Source organism: Balaenoptera acutorostrata, chromosome 2, assembly GCF_949987535.1.
Source record: "Balaenoptera acutorostrata chromosome 2, mBalAcu1.1, whole genome shotgun sequence".
Classification (NCBI taxonomy): Eukaryota; Metazoa; Chordata; class Mammalia; order Artiodactyla; family Balaenopteridae; genus Balaenoptera; species Balaenoptera acutorostrata.
In genome coordinates this window covers 35,353,200-35,377,000 of record NC_080065.1, presented here as the reverse complement: position 1 = coordinate 35,377,000, position 23,801 = coordinate 35,353,200, and the positions used below count along the sequence as shown (strand labels likewise).

Here is a 23,801-nt window from a genome sequence, read left to right as displayed (position 1 = left end):
ACTGCTACACTAGTAATCTCGAAATGACAAATCCAGTGTGGGAGGAAAGAGACCCAGTTCTGTATGTTCCACTGAAACTGAAGGAGTTGATAATCGACTCCCATCAATTCTACTCCTATGTCTCCCAAATCCACACACTTCTTTGCTTTTGTAAAAGCTCTCAGGACAGCTGTTATAATGTCCCTCTGCCATTCATTTGAGACTGCTGACTCACTGCTGAACAAATTCATGAACCTCATGAACACCTATTCCAGCCTTCGGTCCAGATAGTCTCTGTAAAAGTAGATATAAAGGTCAAAACTGAGACCACATCACTGCAAAATTTGAACTCCAAGACCCACGCTGGATTTGTAGTTATCAGTTGAGCACAAAGTATCTGAGATGATCCAGAAATCCCTGTTGAAGTTGCTGCCAGGTGAATGGAGCAGCGTGGTAATACAGAAGGTTCTTCTTACCTGAGCTAATGACTGTGCTTGTGGTATTGGGGCCTAGGTTTTTCCACTGGAGAGCACAGGGCAGGTCCTGGGGACCATCACACCACTCCACAACGTAGCCTGTGGCATCTCCGGATTGGGGTTTCCAAGACACAGAAAATCCGTCCTCTGTGCCGTTAACTCTTCCGCTTTCAACCTCTTCTGTACATACAAAGAGGGCAATGCTTCAGATTTAATTAATCGTACATTTTGCAAAAATATCTAAAGAAGAAAATAAACTTGAACATGCAGTGTATCTAGCAGGTAAGAGCCCTACCTCTGCAATTGCTACGGGGCTTGGGTTAGGGCAGGAGGGATGTTTTCCTGCCTCTCACTCCCAACAATTATTCACACCTGCCCTTCAGATGCCCCTTGTCCTCATCTTCTGAGACCCAAAGGGACGTCAGCCCCTAAAACAGGGACCAGCAAACCACCGCCAGCAGGACAAATCCAGCCTCGGAAGCTGGTTTTTATATGACCCTTAAGCTATGACTGGTTTTAAGATTTTTAAAGAGTTTTTAAAAACAAAGAATACAGAATATAGATTGGAGACTGTCTGGCCTACAATGCCTAAAATATTTACTCTCTGCCCCTTTACTGAAAAAGTTGTTGACCCTTGACCTAGAACTCTGTCTGGTACTTGATCTGCTTTCAAAAATCATCTGTTGAATGAATGAATAATTTGGCTTAATTGTCCCACATAATGCTGGCTGCCCCTGAACTAACTACTGTCTCCTAGATGTTAGGGGCAGAAACTGAGGTGAGTGTGGAGAAAAAAGGAAAGAACAATTCAGGTATGTACTAAGCCAGACTATGAACGGATGTGCACACTACTTATGACCTAGGATACCACCTCAATGTATTTTATGCACCAGGGTAGTTTTCCTAAGGTCTGACAATTGGAAAAAAGGTGATATGGTCTCAATGGACTACAGTTCTACTGATTTCAAGCGGGTCAGCCTAGATATTGAGGGATGAGAATTTCTCCTATTTCCGAGGCTGACTCCACAGCCTGCCGCTGTTCAGAGGGCAGTGGTCCCTGGTGGTCACTCGAGCGAAAGCAGACTCTGATCACGGGGTGGACCTGCAAGCAGCTGTTCAGACAGGCAGCCAGCGTGGAGCAAATGTTACACGGGACAGACTTAACACCAAAATGTACTTGTTGCTTCTCTGCAGTTCATATTTAACTGGGCATCTTTTATTTTATCTGGCAATTCTAATTACAGCTGAACACTGATGCGAAAGCAGGGTGCTATTACATTTTCTAGGGCACCAAATTATCACCCAGCTGGGAAGACCGAAAGGAACGTGCAGCCCCAGGTATGAGGCGAGAGGTTCCCCAAGAAGGCCTGTGCCTATCTTACCCACATGGCTTCTCTGTCTTCCTTCATCAGAGAGACAAATCTCTTTCATATTAAAACCGACATTTTCTGCTTCACTTATTCACACTGACTAAAATTTCACCCCAACTTAGAAGCATGACTCTTACTAAGCTGCTTCTTTAAAATTGCAAATATGTTTTGAGGAGTGGAGGTAGAGGGAAAGAGAAAGGGAATCTATTTTTTTTTCCTTCAGTCATTCACACTCTAGTATGAATTGGCTAAATCTCCTTGGTCTGTCTCATAGCACATCAGTGCCTTTATCCACTCTAGAGACTTAAGAATGTGGACCACATCAGGGAAGCTGGATAGGGCCTCACAAGGGGAAGGAATGGGTTCTAAAGGCAGGGCATGGGGAAGGAAGGTATGGTAGGAACCCACAGATAGGGATGACCCCAAACAGATAATAGTGTTTAGCAGAGTTGTTTGAGCTGAGCCTCATTGGAGGCAGTGTTTTTTTTAATCTATCAACTCCCCCAGGGTGAATGAAATGCCCACCTTTCCCGTTCTGGCCCTAATAAAGACAGAATACAACTATTCACTTCCTTCTCTAATACAGTTCTTGACAAGCAAAGATTATGTTAAGTAACTCCTTAGTTTTTCTCCTGTGGCACAATCCCGATTTCTTTTTCTTAACACACTGGATAGTTCTTAAACAAAATAAATAAAACAAAATAATAACACCCTCTAATCTAGCCCACTTAACCTAAATGTAAGCCTAATTTGAACGATAGGTATAAAGCAATGTGACATAACCCTACAAGCAGGGTCTGAAAATTTTTATAGCAGTAACTGAAGGGTGACATTCTTGCAAGGTTCATGAATGACCTTAGGATGTCTGTTGGGTCATGTCCAAGTGTGCAGTGTCTCAGAGTGTGTACTGCTGGGTGGGGGGGGGGGGATTAGTGCAGCCAACCTCTTTTCACAGCTCTCCCAAGAAGGAAATGTACACCATGATTAATTGTACATGTAAGGTCATTTCCACCTTGTTTGGTCTCTCATAGGCTAAGGGTTTAGCCAGTTATCACCATTTTATTCCACAGCTTTGGCAAAGCCCTTCTCGAAAGATGACGCTAGCTCTCCTCATGATGTCCAGAAATGTTCATGGGCTCTTTATAGGTGGCCAAGACGGACAAAATATTCTGCCATATAATAAACGCACCTCATATATCATAAGCCACAAAGCGCTTTCATACCAGCTCTAACACTCAGTTGGGACTGTTTGTTGGTGTTGCATTTATTTGAATAAATTTGAGACAATTTCCCAAGTTGGCGGAAGAATCCCTGAGCTATGGCTGAAATCTTCTTCCCACACAAAGGAGGACTGCGCCAGAAACCCGCTGACATGCCTGAACCCAAAGAAAATGACGGACAGTGTTTGGCAGCTAGATCTTTTGTCTCCCCAAATTACTGTCTTTCTAATTTATCCATCTCTGCCTAATAACACCATCAACATTTTTCTAGAGAAGAAAAACAAAACCAAAAACACTCACCGTTTCCAGGGTCTCCAGAAATGACAATTACGGAAGCAGGAGAAGGGCCCACACTGTTGTGAGCCGTGACATGGATTTGGTAAGAACACTGATCGAGGGTTAGTTCTGTGCTTCTGGTGGGAGCAGGGATTGAGAGGACCTCTAACCTGGATGGCTTGTCTAGATTTTCTACAATTACATTATAGAATAGGATCTTCCCGTTGGCATGCACTTTCGATAGTGGCTGAAAAAAATATTGACAATCATTTCAAAATGGGCTTTCCTCTGAAAAGAGTTTGCTTAATTTCTTTTTCATCTTTTCTGTCCCTTGATTGCACACACACACACACACACACACCGGGCAAATTAAAACAGCTTAAGAGAGAAAATAACCTTCTAAACCAAGCTTGAAATCAGACATTCCATTCTAACTAAAATTGAGCAGAGAATAGGATCATTTGGGGGAGAGCTCAAGAGCATATTGTGTCCAGAGAGGAGTGACCAAGTCAGGAAAGGGGGACTCTTTAGCCTGGATTAAAACACACTCAGTGAGTAGGAGTGGGAAAGACAGGAGTAGACCCAGACGGGAGGGGCCTGAACCTCCGGCCTACCTTCCCGAGGACAGACAGTGCCCCTGGTGTGTGCACCCCCAGACCTGAGATTGGACTGGGGCAACTGTTGGCTTGGGGTGTGGACAAAACCTGGATGTACAGACTGGCACGTCCACATGTGTGTGCATGGGGGTCCTCCCTGGTGGGGAGGACCGGAGTGGAGATGGGAAGAAGAGTGGGGTGGCCTGTGGCGGGGGCCAGCTCCCTCAGCATGGCCATGCTTTAGCATCAAACACTGAGGGATCCGAGAGTTCTCAACGCAAACCAGGGCTTCCATGTTGTCATGAAGGCATGTCAGTTAAGATAGAAGGACAAGATTAATTTTATATTGCAGTTTTTTAGCTTGACTTATAACTTTTAAATATAAGTACTCTGAATATTTAAATATTCATACCTTTTAATTACGGTATATATTTCTCCACTTATACTCATGAACTGGGCCCTGCAGATGTTAGGGGCAGGCCTGAGGAGAAGTTAGGAGATGCAGTTCTAACAATCAGAATTGGCCACGGGTGCAAGAGGCTGCTGAGGAAGGAGTTACTGGTCCAGCGTTGGGGACATGGATGTGGATGGAGCGGGTATTCCTCCACTGGGTAACAAATTCTACTGGATTCATGTTAAGAGCCCTCCCAATCAGAAGACTGCACCAATGTCTAGTTTCAGTGAAAGATAACTGCCAAGCAAAAATCTGTCTCTTTGAACGTCTGCATCTCACCTTCCAGAATAAACTCACAGTAGGATGTCCCGACACCATCTTCATGTTTCTCCAGACATCGGGAGCCTCTGAGGGAGCTGAAATTAACCAAAGAAAAGCTCTAGGGTCACAATATGCATGTACAACAATACATTCAACCTTTCTCTAGTTTCGTCAACACAAGTGACCACGGCCTGTCCTGCCTGAGCCTGCTTCTCGCTTTTTCACTCTCTGTGACTTCTACCCACTTGGCCGCGGCCATACTGGTCTCGCCTCACTAGGGGCACACAGTAGGTGCTTTACGAAAGGGCTGCTACATCTGAATGGGACATCACATGGGGCCTTTGTGAACTCAAGCCTCAGAGCTTCTGGAAGCCACCAAGGAATTTTGGAATCCTTTGCCAGTCCAATTCTAGGAGGTTAGTTAGGTAAATTTCCCATACTTGGAATTTCTAGGAGCAGCAGACTGTTGCTATTTCCTTGCCCCACTTGCGAAGGTTGCGATGGACACACTCAAGTGGAGAGCCCCAGGGGAAGGCTGCACTCTTCCCCGAGTTCCTAAGTGCACACAGGCTGGCCTGTCACTGGAGTCAGAGCCTGGGACCCCTTCCTTGTCACCCTCCTCCCCATGCACGCCCACCCGCCAAGTTCCTGGCCTGGGCCAGCTGCCTGCGTGTGGACCCTCAGTGCACTGGCTGCACGCCTCCCCCTGGCATGCCTCTCCCCACTCCGTTCTAGGAGAGCTTGCTTCCTTGTCTTTCTTGCCAGTAAACTGTAGGACCAGTGATTTATGATTTGCTTCAACACATCTCTGTGCAAGAAGCATTGTTTTGTAACATAACACATACAAATTTAGTTCTCTGTTTCATAAAAATATAGTTTACAGTCCCCAATAACTGAAATTTAAGAAAGTCCTTTTTTTTCCCCCTTAGTTGCTGACACTTTCTACTCAACATAAAGGTGACCATATATTTTAAAAATCTATTAGAGGCAGATTTCAATTTTCTCAACAAGCCGTCGGAGAAGCCAATATTATATCAAAAACGTACTGAAATACTCAATGAGAGACCCCAAGCTCAATGCAGAATCTTCAGCTGGTTTGTACGTGACTACTTGCAAGAAAAGAGAACTGCAGCACAGTTGATGGTGCTCCATCTTTAGGTCAATATAATTTCTCCCATGGTGTCATTTAGCTCTGCTCACCATGATTCTGCTTAAGTAGGATTATAATACGCATAAACATTGACTTTGCCAGCATTAAGCAAAGCGTTATCCAAGGTGAAAAAAAAATCTATGGATTCACCATCAGCAGATTCATCTCATTTTCTTGTCATCATCAAAAACAAAGTTAAGTATTTTTCAGGTTTATGATACTATAATCTAAAAGAAACTATTTACTAAAAATGCCATCTTTCTGTTATTTTTCTTTGCACTAAATTTTAGGTATAATGTTGGAATAAATTTGCAAAAAAAATCCCAAAGCAATGCAGTATTAATAAAGTAAAAATTCTTTAATGAAACACAACTGAGGAATAAACCAAATTACCATCAGGAACAGGGCTCTGGAGGGGAACTACACCCCTACGAAAAATGACTGGAGTCTTGGAGGGGAGCGGGGGGTGGGGCTGACAAGGGGAGAAGGCCTGCTGAGCACCTCTGGTGACCAGCCCTGGGTGTGGGTTTTCATGCACTGCCCTCGCCAGCCCGCCAATCAGAGTCACTGCTTTAAAATGTTCCCCCCAGGCTGAAACAGAAAGAACTCACCAGCTTACAAACACAAATAATAAGATGGAGTAAAATAAATGTATATGATCCTTCCTTAGGCAGCAAAATAGCCAGGACTTGAATCAACAGGATCTCCAGGCTGTAATGACACCCCCGAGAGACAGGCCATGCAGACGCCGGTCTGGGTCAGGTCAGGGTGGAGCTCTGGAGTCAGCCAGCCTGGGCCTGAGCTGCCGTCACAGCCCAGTCCCTTGCTAGCGGGGCCAGTCAAACTCCTCATCCTCTCTGTGCCTCCACGGCCTCATCTGTCAAGTGCGGATAATAACAGGACCTACTGCATGGTGGGAGGATTTGAGGGGGAAACATTGCAAGCCCTTGGAGCTGTGTCTGGCACATACTAAACACTAGATCAACGGCAACTGCCCTGGTTACTGCTGTCACGTCTCTGCCCTTCATTCACTCTGCAAACCAGGCACGTCTCCCCAGTTCAGGGGCCCAAGTTGTTTCATGTGTAAACTGGGCAACAGTAAGACTTTCTCATCTGGGATTGGAAGGAGGTGAAAGCAAGGCTGGGCCATCTCATCTCCTGAGGTTTATCGGAGGTCTAAGACATAGTTATTTGGGGGAAAAAGTCTCTGTTCAGTCATTATTGAGGAAACGACCCCTGAGAGCATGATAAGGCGGCTCCCAGTTTGTTGTCACGGGAATGAACGACTGAACAATGATGACTAAGTTTCCAAATACCATTGCATTTCCAAACACAGCCCGAGGCTGTTTAGTATGAGATCGGAGCTTTCCTCAGCACAAACGCTACTGTTTGTCCCCAGTCCTGAATTAAAAGTTTATACTCATTTACATAGCCCCAGATCCAATGGGAATCCAGCAATACCTTTAGCTTAGAAACCATTTTGGCAAATTGAAGATCAGAGAGAAAATGTTCAGTAGAAATAACTCAGATGGCAAATGTCTGAGGTAGCTATCTTCCCACTCACATTTCATTAGGCATTTAATTTAGTTTTTTGTTGTTTTTTTTTTTAAAGATGGTACCAAGCCTCTGTTGTTATACTTTCCCCTGAGTTTTTGGTACAAACAAAAGTTCTCAGGGAAGCCCACCCATCTCCTGTCAGTCAGTTTAGATCCTTGGGACGTCAGGGAGCCGAACGTACCAGCTTCAGCTGTGTTGAATTTCTGACTAATCAATTCACTCCATTTCCAGAAGTGGTTGGTATAAGCACAGCGTACTCGGGCCACATATTCTGTGTCAGGCTCCAGTTCACTTAAGAGGTACTCACCATTCACCTTGATGGAAACATTGTGTTGCTTAATTAAAAAAAAAAAAAAAAAAGGTCGGGGGGAGAAGAAGACAGAAGTATTGGTGAGCATACTTCATTGCAAAGCCAAATCACACACAGAGTAAGACCTGATTTGTAGCAAGACTAGTTCTTTGAGAAAAAAAAATCTCTAAACTCTAAAAGTTTATGATTAATTTCCTGGACCTTTTAAACAGATGACCCATATCATTTGAACACACATAGAAATAAGAGTTTAAAGAGATTTCACTCACCAGTCTCTCTGTTTAGACACAAAGAAATTTTTGAAAATAGAAAGTTAAACACTTACTTGTATCACTTTTCCTTCAGCAAGGAGTTCAAGCTGACACAAAAGTGTGGAATTGTTTCCAATGGAGTGTACCTTCCAGGTCATGGTGGCATTTGTGGCACCAACATTTTTAGGGAATAAGTTATAGGGAGTCATTGGATGAACTGCAAAGAAAAAAAAAGAAAAAATGAAAAAAATTCAAGCACAGATCCAAAAAGACTGGTAACTAGGCAGTTCATTTTTACATTGATTTGTTCAATAAGCATTTTTGTTTATTTCTGAGAAAATGGCAAACAAAACCAGACTTGCAGCCAAGATGGAGTAAGCCAAGTATAGCCTTTTCTCTCACTGATTATATTAGAAACTCTGAACAAATATAAAAAGAAACTGAGGACTCTTAAAATTAAACAAAAGCAGGCAAGAATGTAGAGGGGAGTCAAAACTTGGAGAAGTGGCCCATCAAAGAGAATATAACAGAACCCAGAGTCTAACCAAAGTAACATTAACAATGTCAAGGATACAATCCAAAATTATTAGACATACAAAACAAAACCAAAAGAGAGAAAATGTCACCAATTTTCGAGGAAAAAGACAATCAGCAGATGTCAACTTTGAGATGACCCATGCCTCAAGATGACTCCCTTGGAATGCTACAATTAGATACAGAGTTTAAAACAGATCCATGAGGTAAAAGTAAATGCATCCAGGGACTTCCCTGGTGGTGTAGTGGTTAAGAATCCGCCTGCCAATGCAGGGTACATGGGTTCGAGCTCTGGTCCAGGAAGATCCCACATGCCGTGGAGCAGATAACTAAGCCCGTGCCCCACAACTACTGAGCCTGCGCTCTAGAGCCCACAAGCCACAACTACTGAAGCCCACGTGCCACAACTACTGAAGCCTGCGCGCCTACAGCCCATGCTCCACAACAAGAGAAGCCACCACCATGAGAAGCCTGCGCACCGCAATGAAGAGGAGCCCCCACTCGCTGCAACTAGAGAAAAGCCTGCCCGCAGCAACTAAGACTCAACACAGCCAAAAATAAATAAATAAATAAATAATTTTTTTTTAAAAAAAGTAACTGCCTCTGAAATGAATAGAAGGAAAACACTTCTCAGCAGAGAAATAGAAACTATTTTTTTTTAAAAAGAATTAAATGGAAATTTTAGAACCGAAAAATAGAATATCTGAAATAAAAAAACCTGCCACCTTACGCACTTCCACAGTTGCTGTGTGACCTGGCCACTGCCTACCACTCCAATCTCCTTTCTCTCACGGGAAAGACACAAGGACATTCTTCCCTGCCTGAAACACCCAGAGCATGTTCCCACCTCAAGGCCTTTTCAAATCCTGTTCTTTTGCTCCAAATGCTCTAGATGTTTTCTGCCTCCTCATCCTTCAGTGCCCTCATCCCAACTGAAGCAGCACCCCAGGCATTCTCTACCCCTCAACTGAATTTTGTCTTCTTTCCAGGGCTTAGCGATGCTTGAAATTATGTTATTAACTTGTTTACACATTTACTGTGTGTCTCCATGCCCCTCTCTCAGCCCTCTCTCCGAACACACACTAGCATGTATACACATTAGGGGCAGTTACTCAACTCTGTTCACTGCTGGATGCCCAGTGCCTGCTACACTGGTGGCACCCTGTAATTAGGTGACTGAAGTGATGATTAAGTTGAAATCTAAATGAGGTGTAGAATTAAGAAGGCAAAGGAGAAGTACGAGAATTCCAGAAAAAATGAATGTGTTTAAAGATGCTGCATTTCATAAAAGAGGCAGGGGTGTGGTCAAAACACAGAAAGAGCTATTCAACTTCAGGGTTGTGCAGATCAAAACCACTGCAAAATACCACTTAACATCCATTCAACTGACAAAAATGCAAAGGGTGACAATACCAACTTGGAGAGAATATACTGGTACAACCACTTTGGAAGCGAATTTGGCATTATCTTGTAAGTTGAAGAACATTCACATTTTCTGAGTCCTCACCAATTCCATTCTTAGGTATATAGGTATATACTCAAGAAAAACAACTACAACTCTAGGTGTGTACTGGATATGTATATCAAAATGCTCTTATTAACACCGTATCCAAGAGCATAAACCTTGAGACAATCTGAAAATCCACCAAAAGAGATGCATGAATAAAACACTGTATATTTACGCAATGAAATACTCTACAGCAGTGAAAACGGACTACAACACTCAATAATATGGGTAAATATTAGCAATTTAATATTGTATAAAAGCAATTACTAGCATTACTACATATAGCTTGATGTCTCATATACATTAAAACAAAACAAAAACAGTATTTTGGGGATTTCGTAAGAAAATGAGAATACATACACATGCACACACATGATTTAAATCTGTTATCTTAGTGGAAGGGGCAGGGTGGGGGGCTGTGGGATGGGAGATGAAGTAAGTTATTGTCAGATTTCTATTTTGAACTTGAGGTAGGCTCGTTGGTGTTTATTACATTATCAACACAAACAAATAATGGGGACCATAGGTCATGCACGCACCCATGGAGAGAAGTGTGGTGCAAACAAGTTCTAAACTAAAACCTTCACTTAGGATGTGAATTAGGTGAAAATCTATGGCACATTTACTCGATCACACGGTGTGTCAAATAAAGATATGCTCGTGGCCACAGTGGGCTACACTCAAGGCTCACCTCGTTGGGTCAGGTTAAAAAGAATACTGACACTTCTTTTTCTTAAGTAGTTTTCAGCCACGAGTGTGAAGTTATACGTTTCTTGTGAGTCTTGAGCTACTTGCCAATTACACCAGTTTCTGTGTTTACAAAGTGTCTTTTTCCCGGAAAATCTTAAAGAAAAAGAAAAACAACACCACACAACAATTTCAGGGTTTACATTTTTGTCAGCGCAGATGTGTCTCCCTGAATCCACTGAGTATCCCTGAGACACACTCAGTGGCTTTCAAACTATGTTCCACACAACAGCATTGATCCGTCACCAACAAATACCGATGACAAAAATATTGTTTCAAAAAATTTGACCTATGCGGTTAAATGCGTAATGATGAATTGCTGACTTCTCCTCTCGGGTGGTGAAAGCTTTCCTTAGTTTACTTTGGATACTCTTGAAAAGGTAGAAATTAGGTAGACCTAGATCACCACATGGAACTATGTTCATATCAAGATTCACCATTAATGGCCTTTCTTATCATTTTTATGCTACATTGTCCTTCAACAAAACTCAGGTAGAAAGTATTGTATACCTGAGACCACTTAAAGATTTCTTCCTGACCCTGGCAGGGTGGTTTGAAAATATTTGTTCAAATTTTCTGTAACACTGTCACAAGTACCTTAAACAAGGAAGAATCTGTCACTAATATGACCAAAGCTCACTTACGATTCAAATAAAGTGTAGCTTTGGGAAGGCTGTTTAGACAAGCCAGTGTCGCTCCCGGGATCCCAAGTACAGGTCAAAGTCTTGAGGTCCTGGGTTTCACAAGAAAAGTCCTTGGGCTCTTCAAGCACTTCTGTCCGTACAAGGAAAAAACAGATGAAAGACCTACCTGAAGCTCTTTATTGAAAGACAAGTGAAATGGAAAGATTTCTTTGGGGTCTGAGGCCACAGAGTTGCTCTGAACAATGAAAAGATTACTTCAATGGGGGCCAACGCAACAGCAGCTCCAGAAAGGCACACTGCGGGTACCTCATCTTGGCCCCTGCTCCTTCCTTCCCTGGTGCTTTGCTGGGGTATCACCGAGGATGGCAGGCGTGTACTGCATGTGGTCTGCACTCTGTCTACTTGATGAAAGTTGTAGCCCCAGTGCCTGCTAGCAGCATTCAACAGTATTGCTACGTGCAGACAGAGTGAACAGAACAATGAATGAATGGAGTCAGCGTTGCTTGGTGTTTCACTGTGGATGCCCTGGCTTACAGGGAACGTGGGCTGTGCTTGGGATGCCAGGAAGCCAGATCTGGGGACCCTGCTAAACTCAGCAGCTGGAGGCTGAGAGGGCAGCACTGCCAAGTCCCCGAGGCACCGCAGTTCTTGGAGGCCACGCCAAGAGGCACAGGTGACCAAGCGTCTGGGAGACCAGAAAGAGCCTTTGGCAGGGGAAGCAGGGAGGGAGGAGTTGCAGATACCACCCCACTGTGCGGGGGAAGGGAGGCCACTGGGTGAGCACACTGAGACCTACAGGGAACGTGAAACGCTGCCTTCTCTGCCCTCGCCATCACCCATGGAGGTACCTGACACCTCTGCACCCAGTTAAGAACAGCAGTGGCCTTATCTGCGGAAGTCCTACTGTGTGCGGCCACCGTACCGGGGCGGGGCCCTGGCCATATGCAGTAACCCTCACAACAGCCATTACTGGGCCCATTCACAAAGGAGGACCCTGAGCTGCAGAGGCTGGGAAACTTGGCCAAGAAGGCACTCCCAGCCGTGGGAAGAAGAGTCAAACCTGGGTCTTCTGGCCACCACCTCGGCTGTCTCTCTAGGGCCATCCAGCCTGCAGCCCCTCTCCTCCCTCTCCCAGCCTGCAGCCATTCCAGCATGGCTAACGCAAAGCAGGACATCTTCCCAGTGGTCCAGGTCATGACCTGAACTTTCTCCCAAACGCTCTTGGTTCCTAGGAATAAAACTGTCAGTAAACTCAAGAAAACAACAGGAAATCCGACAAGTATTGCTTCAGACTGTCTTTGCCAGAGTCTCTCCTAGAAGACTTGGGAAACAAAAGAAAATTGAGGCCGCGAGTGGAAACGTTTCCTTGTCTTCTGGGAAAGGAAATTTGATCTATTCCACAGGAAATGGGAGGGGGGCACAGAGATGTGTACACTCACTTGAGACAAAGAGAACGATGCCTCCCAAAGCACCTCCCTGGTCCACCTTACAGAAGACATTTGTCCCTCTTTTCCTAATAAAAGACACATTCTTCAACTCGAATGCAGACACACTTCGATCAAGCTGTTCTCCATATATCTGTACACCTTCCAAATAACAGGATATGTTATCTCGATGGATCCTAGAAACGTAACAAATGGTGACGTTGGAGCCTTCTTCCACCAGCTTATCTTTAGGGAAAACAAGCAATGGATCATGTCCAAGTGAATTCTGTGCTGCAAGATAAAAGAAGACAGCTCAGTTAGACTTGGACTCAAAAGTCAAACCAGCCCCCTCCTGCCTCACTCTCAACAGATAACTTTAGCTTTTTCTGCCTCCTGGAGAAAACAGGAACCTAAAATTTCTACAGCAAATCTATAAACTTTGGTGTGTGCAAAACAATCCTCTGTACCATCACTCCTACTGTTACGATAATATGACTGCTCTTGTTCTTAGTATGGAGACTGCACCATGACTGTCGCTCTGTGGATGATCATGTTATTCCTGCTTATAGGTTATTAGGACAGCAGTAGCTGCTTGGTACTAATCCCAGCCATGTGGGAGGCCCTGTGTTAAGTGCTTATGTATATTCTCTCTTGTCATCCTTACCACCTTACAGCAATGGGATGGGCAGGACTGAGCCCAAGTTCACTCACCCAGCAAGTGGCAAAGCCACATTCACACCCACCAGGTCTACCCAGCTCCCAAGCCACGTGTCCCTCATAATCTCTAAATTGTCCTGTAGATCACTCCTCTTCCACCTTCTCAGATGCCAGTCACCCAAAGAGCTCCTTTCACTTCCATCTTCCTTCTGTGTGGCCCATCAGCACATAAGAATCCTCAAGTCTCTGCCATTTTAGGCAAACTCACCGTCCTCCATGCCTCCCTCCAGCCTCCTCTCCACCCGCTCCTCCACAGCCCAGCCTCCCCCAGGACCTGCCTGGGCCCTTCGCTCAGCTGTCAATCACCCCCTGCTCACCTAGGCCCCTGCAGTCTGGTTGCTGGCCCACCAGGGCTCTAAAATTGCCATCACTAAGGTCACCCAAGTGGAGTGACCTGGGTGTGGGATTTTGTTTTAAGGTCCCCAGGTGATTCTATGTGCAGCATGGTTGAGAATCAGTGCTTTGGGGATTAGGAATAATCAGCCTTGGAAGAAATCAAAGAAGAACATGAAAAGATGGAAGGATATAGCCTGTCTTGGATTGGAAGAATCAATATTGTCAAAGTGACTATACCACCCAAGGTAATCTACAATCCCTATCAAATTACTAATGACATTTTTCATAGAACTAGAACAAAAAATTTGTATGGAAACACGAAAGACCCCAAATAGCCAAAGCAATCTTGAGAAAGAAAAATGGAGCTGGAGGAATCCGGCTCCCTGACTTCAGACTGTACTACAAAGCTACAGTCATCAAAACAGTATGGTACTGGCACAAAAAACAGAAATATAGATCAATGGAAAGGGATAGAAAGCCCAGAGATAAACCCACACCTATGGTCACTTAATCTATGACAAAGGAGGCAAGAATATACAACAGAGAAAAGACAGTCTCTTCAATAAATGGTGCTGGGAAAACTGGAGAGCTACAGGTAAGAAAATGAAATTAGAACATTCTCTAACACCATACACAAAAATAAACTCAAAATGGATTAAAAACCTAAATGTGAGACCAGATACTATAAAACTCCTAGAGGGAAACATAGGCAAGACACGCTTTGACATAAATCACAGCACTATCTTTTTTGGTTTCACTCCTAGAGTAATGAAAATAAAAACAAAAATAAACAAGTGGTACCTAATTAAAGTTAAAAGCTTTTGCACAACAAACGAAACCATAAACAAAATGAAAAAACAGCCCTCATAATGGGAGAAAATATTTGCAAACGAAGCAACCAACAAGGGATTAATTTCTAAAATATACAAACAGTTCATGCAGCTCAATATCAAAAAAACAAACAACCCAATCAAAAAATGGACAGAAGACCTAAATAGACATTTCTCCAAAGAAGACATACAGATGGCCCAAAAGGCACATGAAAAGATGCTCAATATCACTAATCATTTTAGAAATGCAAATCAAAATGACAATGAGGTATCACCTCACACTGGTCAGAATGGCCATCATCAAAAAGTCTACAAACAATAAATGCTGGAGAGGGTGTGGAGAAATAGGAACGTTCCTACATTGTTGGTGGGAATGTAAATTGGTGTAGCCACTATGGAGAACAGTATGGAAGTTCCTTAAAAAACTAAAAATAGAGCTACCATATGATCCTACAATCCCACTCCTGGGCATATATCCAGAGAAAACCATAATTTGAGATACATACACTCCAATGTTCATTGCAGCACTATTTACAATAGCCAGGACATGGAAGCAACCTAAAAGTGCATTGACAGATAAATGGATAAAGAAAATGTGATACATATATACAATGGAATAGTACTCAGCCATAAAAAAGAATGAAATAATGCCATTTGTAGCAACATGGATGGACCTAGAGATTATCATACTGAGTGAAGTAAGCCAGACAGAGAAAGACAAATAACATATGATATCACATATATGTGGAATCTAAACGAAAAAAAAAAAAAAAGACACAAATGAACTTATTTCCAAAACTGAAAGAGACTCACAGATACAGAAAAAAAAAACACTTATGGTTACCAAAGGGGAAAGGAGGGTGGGGGGAATGGATAAATTAGGAGTTTGGAATTAACATATAAACACTACTATGTATAAAATAGATAACCAACAAGGACCTACTGTATAGCACAGGGAACTATACTCAATATTATGTAATAACCTATAAGGGAAAAAAATCTGAAAACAAAATATATATAACTGAATCGCTGTGCTGTACACCTGAAACTCACAGGATATTGTAAATCAACTATACTTCAATAAAAAAAAATTTTTAAAGGAATAATCAGCTTTTCTATCAATTCTTGAGTTAGTTTGGAGGTTATAGTTTTGATAAACCTAGTCCACTGTACCAAAGTTGTTGATAATGTTGTTCTTTCTTTCTCTATTGCTACCTTTTTAATCTCTATTTTTTCTGTTAAGTGTGTCTCTCAGCAATAGGATGTGATGGTTAAGAGAATGGCCTCTGGAGCCAGATTGTCCAGGTTAGAATTCTGGCTCTACCACTTCGTGGCCTGATGACCTTGCATGGGATTTTTTTAAAGCTATCTGTGCCTCAGTCTCCTCATCTGTGAAGTAGGGATAAGAATTATATGTATTTCATAAGGCTGATGTGAGGATGAAATTAATACATATAGTGCTGAAAGCAGTGACTAGAATGAAGATTTGATCCTATTATTACTATTAAATTAATCACTGGGCCTCTCATGAGTTAACATGCTATCAGTTTGAATTAATAAATTTGCATAAACACTTAGCTAAGGAATGGTTCTCTTGACAGGAATTTCAGATAATCTGTCAACGTATATAGTTGAGAGCACCAAATGCCAGTGCTTTACAACTAACCTATAGCTTAGCTGAAGCATAAGAAATTGTGCAAAATGCTAAATTTTAATAAAAAGATAATCAAAATTAAGAGATATTTTAATAATTAAACATAATTAAACCTAATTATCCATGATCTCATTATCCATGATCTCTCTCATAATTATCTATGATCTCAAATGAAGAATTGCTTCCAGTTTTCCATATTTCCCTCCCTTGTCTCTACATTAGGGGCTGACAAGCTATGGCCCATGGGCCAATTCCAGACACCATCTGTTTTTGTAAATAAAGTTTTATTGGCACACAACCACTCATTCATTTACACTCTGCCTATGACTGCTCCCATGCTACAACGGCAGAGTTGAATAGTCACGATAGAGAATGTAGGGTTGTAAAACCTAAAGTATTTCCTACCTTGCCCTTTACAGAAAAAGCTTCCCAAATTCTGATCTAGATGAATACACATTTTGTGTTGTTCTAATAAAAACATATGTACAGTTTATGTCCTGCTTTGTTCACTTAGCATTCTATAATACACACACTTCACACGTATGGAAAATGAATACTAAATTGTCTGAATTTGCATAATTACCTCAATGAATACATTCAGAGGGAAAATCCTTAGACCTCTGTCTCCTGGTGGCAAGTTTCACACTCATGCTTTTTAGACCCAGTAGGAGCCAAAGAAAAATAATGCTGGTGTCTACCCAGAGTTTCTCAACAGGGACTTCCACTATTTGACTACTGGTCCCCGAGAAATATTAGATAGTAAACCCCTTCACTCTTTTAACCCCTCACTTCTTACCATCTGCTTCCTCCCATGAACTCCAGTTGCTCCAGAACCCTGGCTTGGGAATCCTGGCGTCATCCACCATACTCCTCATTCTTATAAAGTGTGCCGCGCATTCCAGAGGGAGCTTGGATTCCCAGCTCCAATGTAGGACTCGGTTCCGCTTCACAGTGGTTCTGTAGTTCTCCTAGAAATAAAGAGAAAAACTTGGAAACATATAGCCGTGCGGTCCTGGGAAATGGCTTGGCTGGACTTATCCCAAAGCACACACCTGAGAGTCCACTGTAACTCCAGGATATGGACAAGTGCAGTCTGTTCCCAGCCAGCCAGCTCCCGAGCTCTGACGGCCCAGCAAGGAACCACCCTTGGCCTCCTGCCTTTCAAAGACTTGGCTCCCAATCCCTCTGGGCCTCCAATTCCAGGGGGCTCACGTGGACCAAGTGAGAGAGAAAACAGAAGCTACTGGAGTCTTGGGGGAAAAGGTCAGAGAAAGAAGGTGTGCACACAGTGCTGGTCACAAGAGCATGCTAAGAAGATTCTTGCACACTAGAGAATTAATTGAGGCACCCTTTTAAAAATAAGCAAGATTGATGAGAATTTTCTAATATTCATCAGATCAAGTTGGCCAAATCTCAGTAGAGCTGGCAGTCCTTCATGGTTCCCAGGAATTCCACTGTCTCCCAGAAGTCAATAGATGGCTCCCAATGATTGCTTTGGTTTTTGTCTCTTGTCTTTTCAGATACGGTGGCCACATGGACCATCCCCCCTCCCTTGAGCTCCAACCTTCAGAACCTTTAGTCCCCAGAGATGTCAACCACATGGGAACGCCCTACACTGTGCTCTTGGGAGGCTTGTCCAAGCCGTACTGTAATTTGTTTTTCTTGCACAGCTTTTAGTCTTAATCTTTCTAAGACAGTGGTATTTTCATTCTTGAACACAATAAACTTCAACAGCTCCTTCTACACCTCACCCTGTCGTCCAAGGCCATTTACAGTATGACTCTAACTGCCTCTCCCTTGCAGGACTCCTGTCTCCAGACACAGTGGTCCGCCCCACACTTCGGGAAGAGCTGTATGCTTTACTCCTCAGTACTTGCTCACGCTGCGTCCCTGGTTTCGTGTCCCCAACTCTCCCTCTGAATTGGGAATTAGTGCCAACCTTCAAGCCCCTGTTATACCCCATCTTCTTCATGAAGTCTTTCTTGCTCTTTCCTCTGGTTTCCTCCCATCCCCACCTCTGCCCAAGCTCCCCTGCATACTGGGGGTAGTTGGTGGCATTTCATCTGTGGTTATGCCTCTGACTCAAGTACGGCACCCAGAAAGCGGGGATTGGGCTTCATTCTTCTTCGTGGGCCACAGCTCCAGGCACCCATGCTTTCAGTGGGCCCCTCCAGGACGCCTGCTTTCTGCACCCACAGCTGGGAGACAGGGACAACAAAAACCTTGCCCCTCCTGGGGAAGACTGAGTCTGCATCCATTTTCTAAGGGCCAATGGCAAGTCCTGCAGTGAAGAGGAGGGGGGCAGCGCACACGTCACACGCAACCAGACTCGGAGGCCTTCCTTCACCTGCGCCTTCCCCTTCCCGGGCCGCCAACCTTAAGCAGTGGCCGTGGCTGAACCAAACACAGTCCTGGAAGGAGAACCACTTCGTCCACCTGAAAGGCATCTAGTCATGGACGTCCTTTCTCACGCTAAGCAGAACTCCCATTTGTAAAACATTTATATTATTTCGGTTTATTGTATTCCTTTATCCCCAGATTACAAAACATACTTTTTTAACTCCAAGTTCTGTGGTCCTGATCCATGCAACTTTTACTATTTAATATGAGCGATCGCAGGTACCTTTTCTTAATTATTATTTAAAAACCAATAGCAAAGTAAATAAATAAATAAAAGGAACCGTGTCAGTCCTGGTGACCTCGCTATAATGTCAACAAGCCACCGGCTGGATTTTGCCTCCCCCATCTCTTGGGAATTCAGTCACTTCTCTTGTCACCGCAGTCACCACCCACTCCAGGCCCCTCTCCTCTGGACCGACCCCACTGCTTGCTTCCAACTGGTCACACTTCACCTCCTCCAGTTCTCCCAACTTCTCTCCACTGTGTAGCCGGAGTGAGCTTTCTTTAAGACTTCCAATCAGAGCTCATCACTCCGCTTCTCACTGCTCCCTGGATATAAAACAGCAGCTGGGCACGACCCTCGGTGTGTGTGTGGTCTAGCCCTGTCCTGCCCACCCCACATGCCCCGTGCTTTCAGGCCTGAAAGCTCCCAGCCCCTTTCACTCAGGGCCCCTGCTCACCCCAGCTGGATCTTCCTGGGACATTCCTCTTCACCCTCCATGCTAAATTAGCTTCTAATCTTCTTTTCTACTCTGGCTCCAACTGCCCTTCCTCCAAGCTGCTGGAGAAGGTCAGGCCTAATCTCACCCCACAGCCCCGTGTCAGCGACCTGCACTCCTCACGCCTAGGATACTCTGAATTGTGTGATCATCTCCTTATTTTTGCTCAGCACTCACAGCCCCACGCCTGGAACAATGCCTGGACCTGAGCCCACAGTCTAAAACTATGTGCTAAAGGATTTCATCAGTTCATTAATATGCAGTGAGCTCTGTTTTTCCCAGACACTCTTTGTGTGGATTCTGTCTAACCACAAGTTGTGCTTTGTGGTCTTTATAGGCCTGTTGTGGAGGAGATAAAACTTTCGTTGAATGCATCAATTCAGCAACTTTTAAAAATGTGATGACTGTGTTTGGGCTGTTTTCATTCATCGAAGTGGCAAGTTTAATTTGGCCCTGGCAGACATTAGCATGTAACAAAAAACTGGCGTTTACACAGAAGTCCAACTGAGGTCACGGATTCATTCCTGAGAAGTGAGCTCATCCTTCACTGACTCACGCTCCAGGCCTCCTTCCAAGCTTGAGCTGTTACTCTACTCTGCCTTCTCCTGCCATTGATGGAACCATAAAGCAAGTGGCTGGAAAGGCTGGGGGCAGAACCCTAGCCAGGGTGAGAGCACGTAGTGCAGCTTGAGTGGCCAGCGCCGGCCAGGAGGCAGCTCAGAGTTCCTGGTCCAGCTGTGACAGCCTCCGTCAAGATGCTTTTCCTTTGCCTTGCTTGGGAACACAACAGTCTGAGGCATAAGTGAGGGTGCATTACAGGGACCTGCCCTATGAAAGGGAGATTACGGTCCAGACAGAAGCGACCTCTCTCAGCTGCTTTGTCTGACCCTTAACTGGAGGGGGACCTTATGTCTGTCCTTGACTTCAGGCCTGAGAGGTTCAGACAAGGGCTTCTCTTGGCACCGTCTGTTCTGGGACACGTGGAGACTGATGACCTGGGAAGACTGCATGTGGCTGTCACCCCTGTGGGGGGCCCAGGGCTCCAGCCAGAAACAGAGCTGCCTTGAGAGGGGCAGTTCCCTCCTCTGGGTGTGGCAGGTCCTACACCACCCAACCCCAGCAGGAGAAGGGAGAGTTCTGTGTGGACATGGTCAAGGTGAAGCCGTCTCAGTTTTTCTTAAATTGTCTTCTTAGTGTTGCTCTGTGTGTCCTGGACTTTCTCAATCGTGCTGTAAACAATTCAAGGTCAAAGGTGTTTTTTTCTTTTCCTGTTCCTGACATCTGGCATAGGCAGGTATGACTATCTTTTGTCAAATGAATAAATGACAGAAAAAAGAAGAAAAAAAAAAAAAAAAGCAGCACCACAAACGTCTCTGTGCCTTAGTTTTCTCCTCTGTTGGGATCAGGCTGGCCTGGGTATTATGGGGACCGTATAACCGACAAGGCAAAACTCTACCCTCAAACATCTCCAGCCTTGGTAGGTTACACAAGTAGGTTTCACCATTGGCTTTACCTTGAAAAGAGAACTACCTGAATCAAAGGTGTAAACAGATACGAACAACTGTCTGTTCACATGTTGCTATTGTTATTTTCTCTACTATGATAACAGAAAGAACTGTCTTTTAGAAAAACAAATGGGATCAACTTGGTCTATGGTTAATGTTACTTTCGCTACTGGTGTTAAGTGCTAGTTTTCCACGAATTCCTCCAGCACTTCTCTCAAATTTCTTTTCCTTAGATAATTCTTAGCCTCAATATGACCTCTGCTCGATGTTGTACTGGGTCCAAATCAACAACCAGTGTATCCAACAACAATACAAAAAATATGAAAATACAAAAATCATTAGCATGAGGGGGATGGTGGGAAGATGGGCTGGCGATGGGGAGGGAACAGCTGTACATAAGCACTGCTGTTGTTTAAAGTCAGAACACCAGGGAACACAATGCAAGTGCTTCTTGGATCTGTGTCTCCTGGCCTGCAGAACCAACAAACCCCAAATAAACTAATTTTGGCCTCAAAAAAAAAAAAAAACCAACATCGAACAGCTCTCATGGTGGGAAGCTGCCCTTTGAGGGGTGGAATTCTAGACCTGGTATCAATCCTAAATCGACAGTCAGAATGATATTTAACTTAGGCCACTCACTCAGATCTCAGATGCAGTGATGGATAAGGAAAGTTACTGGAGCCTTTAAAGCTAGTAGCCTTTATGCTTCGCTAAAGGAACTAACCACCTGGCTCTCTGTACTCACGCCTCCGGCGCCTGAGAGAAGAGTGGCCGTCCACTAGCAAATGGAGGCCCCCCAGTAATGACACAGCCCTGTGTTGCCCTTCCCTCCACGCAGATTCTCTGTTGCCTTCAGCGGGAGAATATTTCACTGTCTTTCAACAGCCCATGATAATAACTGATCATGATGTGGGCATAGATTATTAAGGTTCCCTGCACCATAAATGGTAATTGAAAGAAACTACCAAAGTTTGTAAAGCAATTATACTCCAATAAAGATGTTAGGAGAAAAAAAAAAAAGAAACTACCAAAGTGCCCCAATAGACTAGATGGGGAAGCATCAGGCAAAACAGACACAACCATGATTTAAACCAGACAAGTGAAAAATCGATCCCAAATAATTCAAAGGCAAAAAGTGTGTGAAATTCAGGACTTTCTTAATTTAATTTGTTGTAGAAAAAGCCACATATGAGGCAGCAAAGGACACTGTAAGTTACTCCCCAATATGGCCCATGGAGAACCTCTTCGCTGATTAGGACAGAAAATGCTAGAATTGTTTATTCCTTGCATCTCAGCATAGCATTAGTAAAGCAACTGCCTGCGAGCCACACTGGCATGAAAAGTGTTGCCGAACTCTTACGTCTGATTTAGGAAGATCTCTGGTGGGCAGGGAAGGAAGAAGGAAGAGGAATAAGGTGGTTGACCTTCATGGCTTTTGGGAATCCAGTATTCACAAGGACAGACCCCAACAGCTTCCACAGGGAACAGAGCAGAACTGAGAAGATGACCTGATTCGCAGCATAGCCCATCCAACCTACCAAACCAAAACTGTCATGTTACTTTGTCCTGGACCCTCTTAACTAAAAACACAGAAATGCGATTATTTAGGACAACTGTTCTGAGTTACCCATATATTTCCATATTGGGATTTGGGGGGATGTTATAAAAGATAAAACACAGTGTCAGAAAAGGATTTTTAAAATACTGAGCCAAAAAGAAAAATACTCACCACCCAGATGACATTGGATGTTTTAAATCTACTGATCTGTATCTGAAAAACCATTTTCAATTCCTGATGATAAGCGAGGCTGTGGACAGTCCATTGTAAATGCAAACGCTGACGCGTAGAATTGACAGAAACTTTCAGCGATTCAGGAGTTAACAGTAAAGGTTCAGACAAGACTGAAAGGCCAAAACAAGATATGAAATAACATTTAATAGGAGTATGATTGAATAGTCACAGATAATTAAACTGTTCAATATCATCATTGTTTAGCTTTGGAAATTATTGCTCACATATACATTCTAGAATTAGACACACTGGGGGCTTCCCTGGTGGCGCAGTGGTTGAGAGTCTGCCTGCCAATGCAGGGGACACGGGTTCGAGCCCTGGTCTGGGAAGATCCCACATGCCGCAGAGCAACTGGGCCCGTGAGCCACGACTACTGAGCCTGCGCGTCTGGAGCCTGTGCTCCGCAACAAGAGAGGCCGCGGTAGTGAGAGGCCCGCGCACCACAATGAAGAGTGGCCCCCGCTTGCTGCAGCTAGAGAAAGCCCTCGCACAGAAACGAAGACCCAACACAACCAAAAATAAATAAATAAATAAATAAATTTATAGAATTAGACACTTTGAAAACCTGGAGGGAATTCAGCAATCGCTCAGCAGATAAAGAAATTAAGCCCTAGATGAATGAAATGACTTGCTCAATGATACACAGCAAATTAGTAAATTGATAAACAGTTTCACAAGACAAAAGGATACTCTATTGAACAATCTAAATGGTTCAGAAATTTGTAATAAGGCTGAATAAAGAAAGAGGACTTTTTGCTATAAATTTCATAGTTCTGGACATCTAAAATGAAAGTTTTGTTTTCGAAAGTCAATATTTCATAGTTTATTAAGTAGCTATAAAGTGACAGCAAGTTCCATCTCTAGACATTATTGCTTAAATCTCAATGCACCGAACTTAAAACACCTCTGGCAAGAATTCACTGGACTCTTCGGATGAGACTAGGCACTTACTGTGAAATAAAATAATTGTGACAAGGTTTCTAGCTCAAGGAAGGAACCTAGTGGGAGAGACACAACAGACTCATAAGAAGTAATGAGTCATTGCAAGTTTAGAATATTTAGTGGTGTGATAGAGTCTGTCAAAGAGTAGAG

General features: G+C 43.7%; 1 protein-coding gene across 6 annotated transcripts in view; it reads right to left on the bottom strand.

Annotated features, from left to right (window-relative positions):
* The window catches only part of OSMR (oncostatin M receptor), a 56,090-nt gene that overhangs the window by 10,031 nt on the left and 22,258 nt on the right, over positions 1–23,801 (bottom strand). For 4 of the 6 annotated variants that reach the window (XR_009007188.1, XM_007192172.2, XM_028169041.2 and 1 more), the window contains exons 3-12: positions 22,647–22,819; positions 17,090–17,261; positions 12,772–13,047; positions 11,333–11,462; positions 10,633–10,784; positions 7,975–8,117; positions 7,521–7,674; positions 4,651–4,727; positions 3,346–3,568; positions 456–635 (exon numbers count right to left, since the gene is read on the bottom strand). Coding sequence is in view for 5 of the 6 variants with exons in the window: in XM_007192172.2 (XP_007192234.2) it covers positions 456–635; positions 3,346–3,568; positions 4,651–4,727; positions 7,521–7,674; positions 7,975–8,117; positions 10,633–10,784; positions 11,333–11,462; positions 12,772–13,047; positions 17,090–17,261; positions 22,647–22,819 (1,680 nt within the window). In the remaining variant the exon portion in view is untranslated. Of the gene's footprint in view, positions 1–455; positions 636–3,345; positions 3,569–4,650; positions 4,728–7,520; positions 7,675–7,974; positions 8,118–10,632; positions 10,785–11,332; positions 11,463–12,771; positions 13,048–17,089; positions 17,262–19,373; positions 19,530–22,277; positions 22,452–22,646; positions 22,820–23,801 lie in introns of those variants that run through there. The other 2 variants (XM_007192175.2, XM_007192174.3) reach the window with 2 other exon arrangements.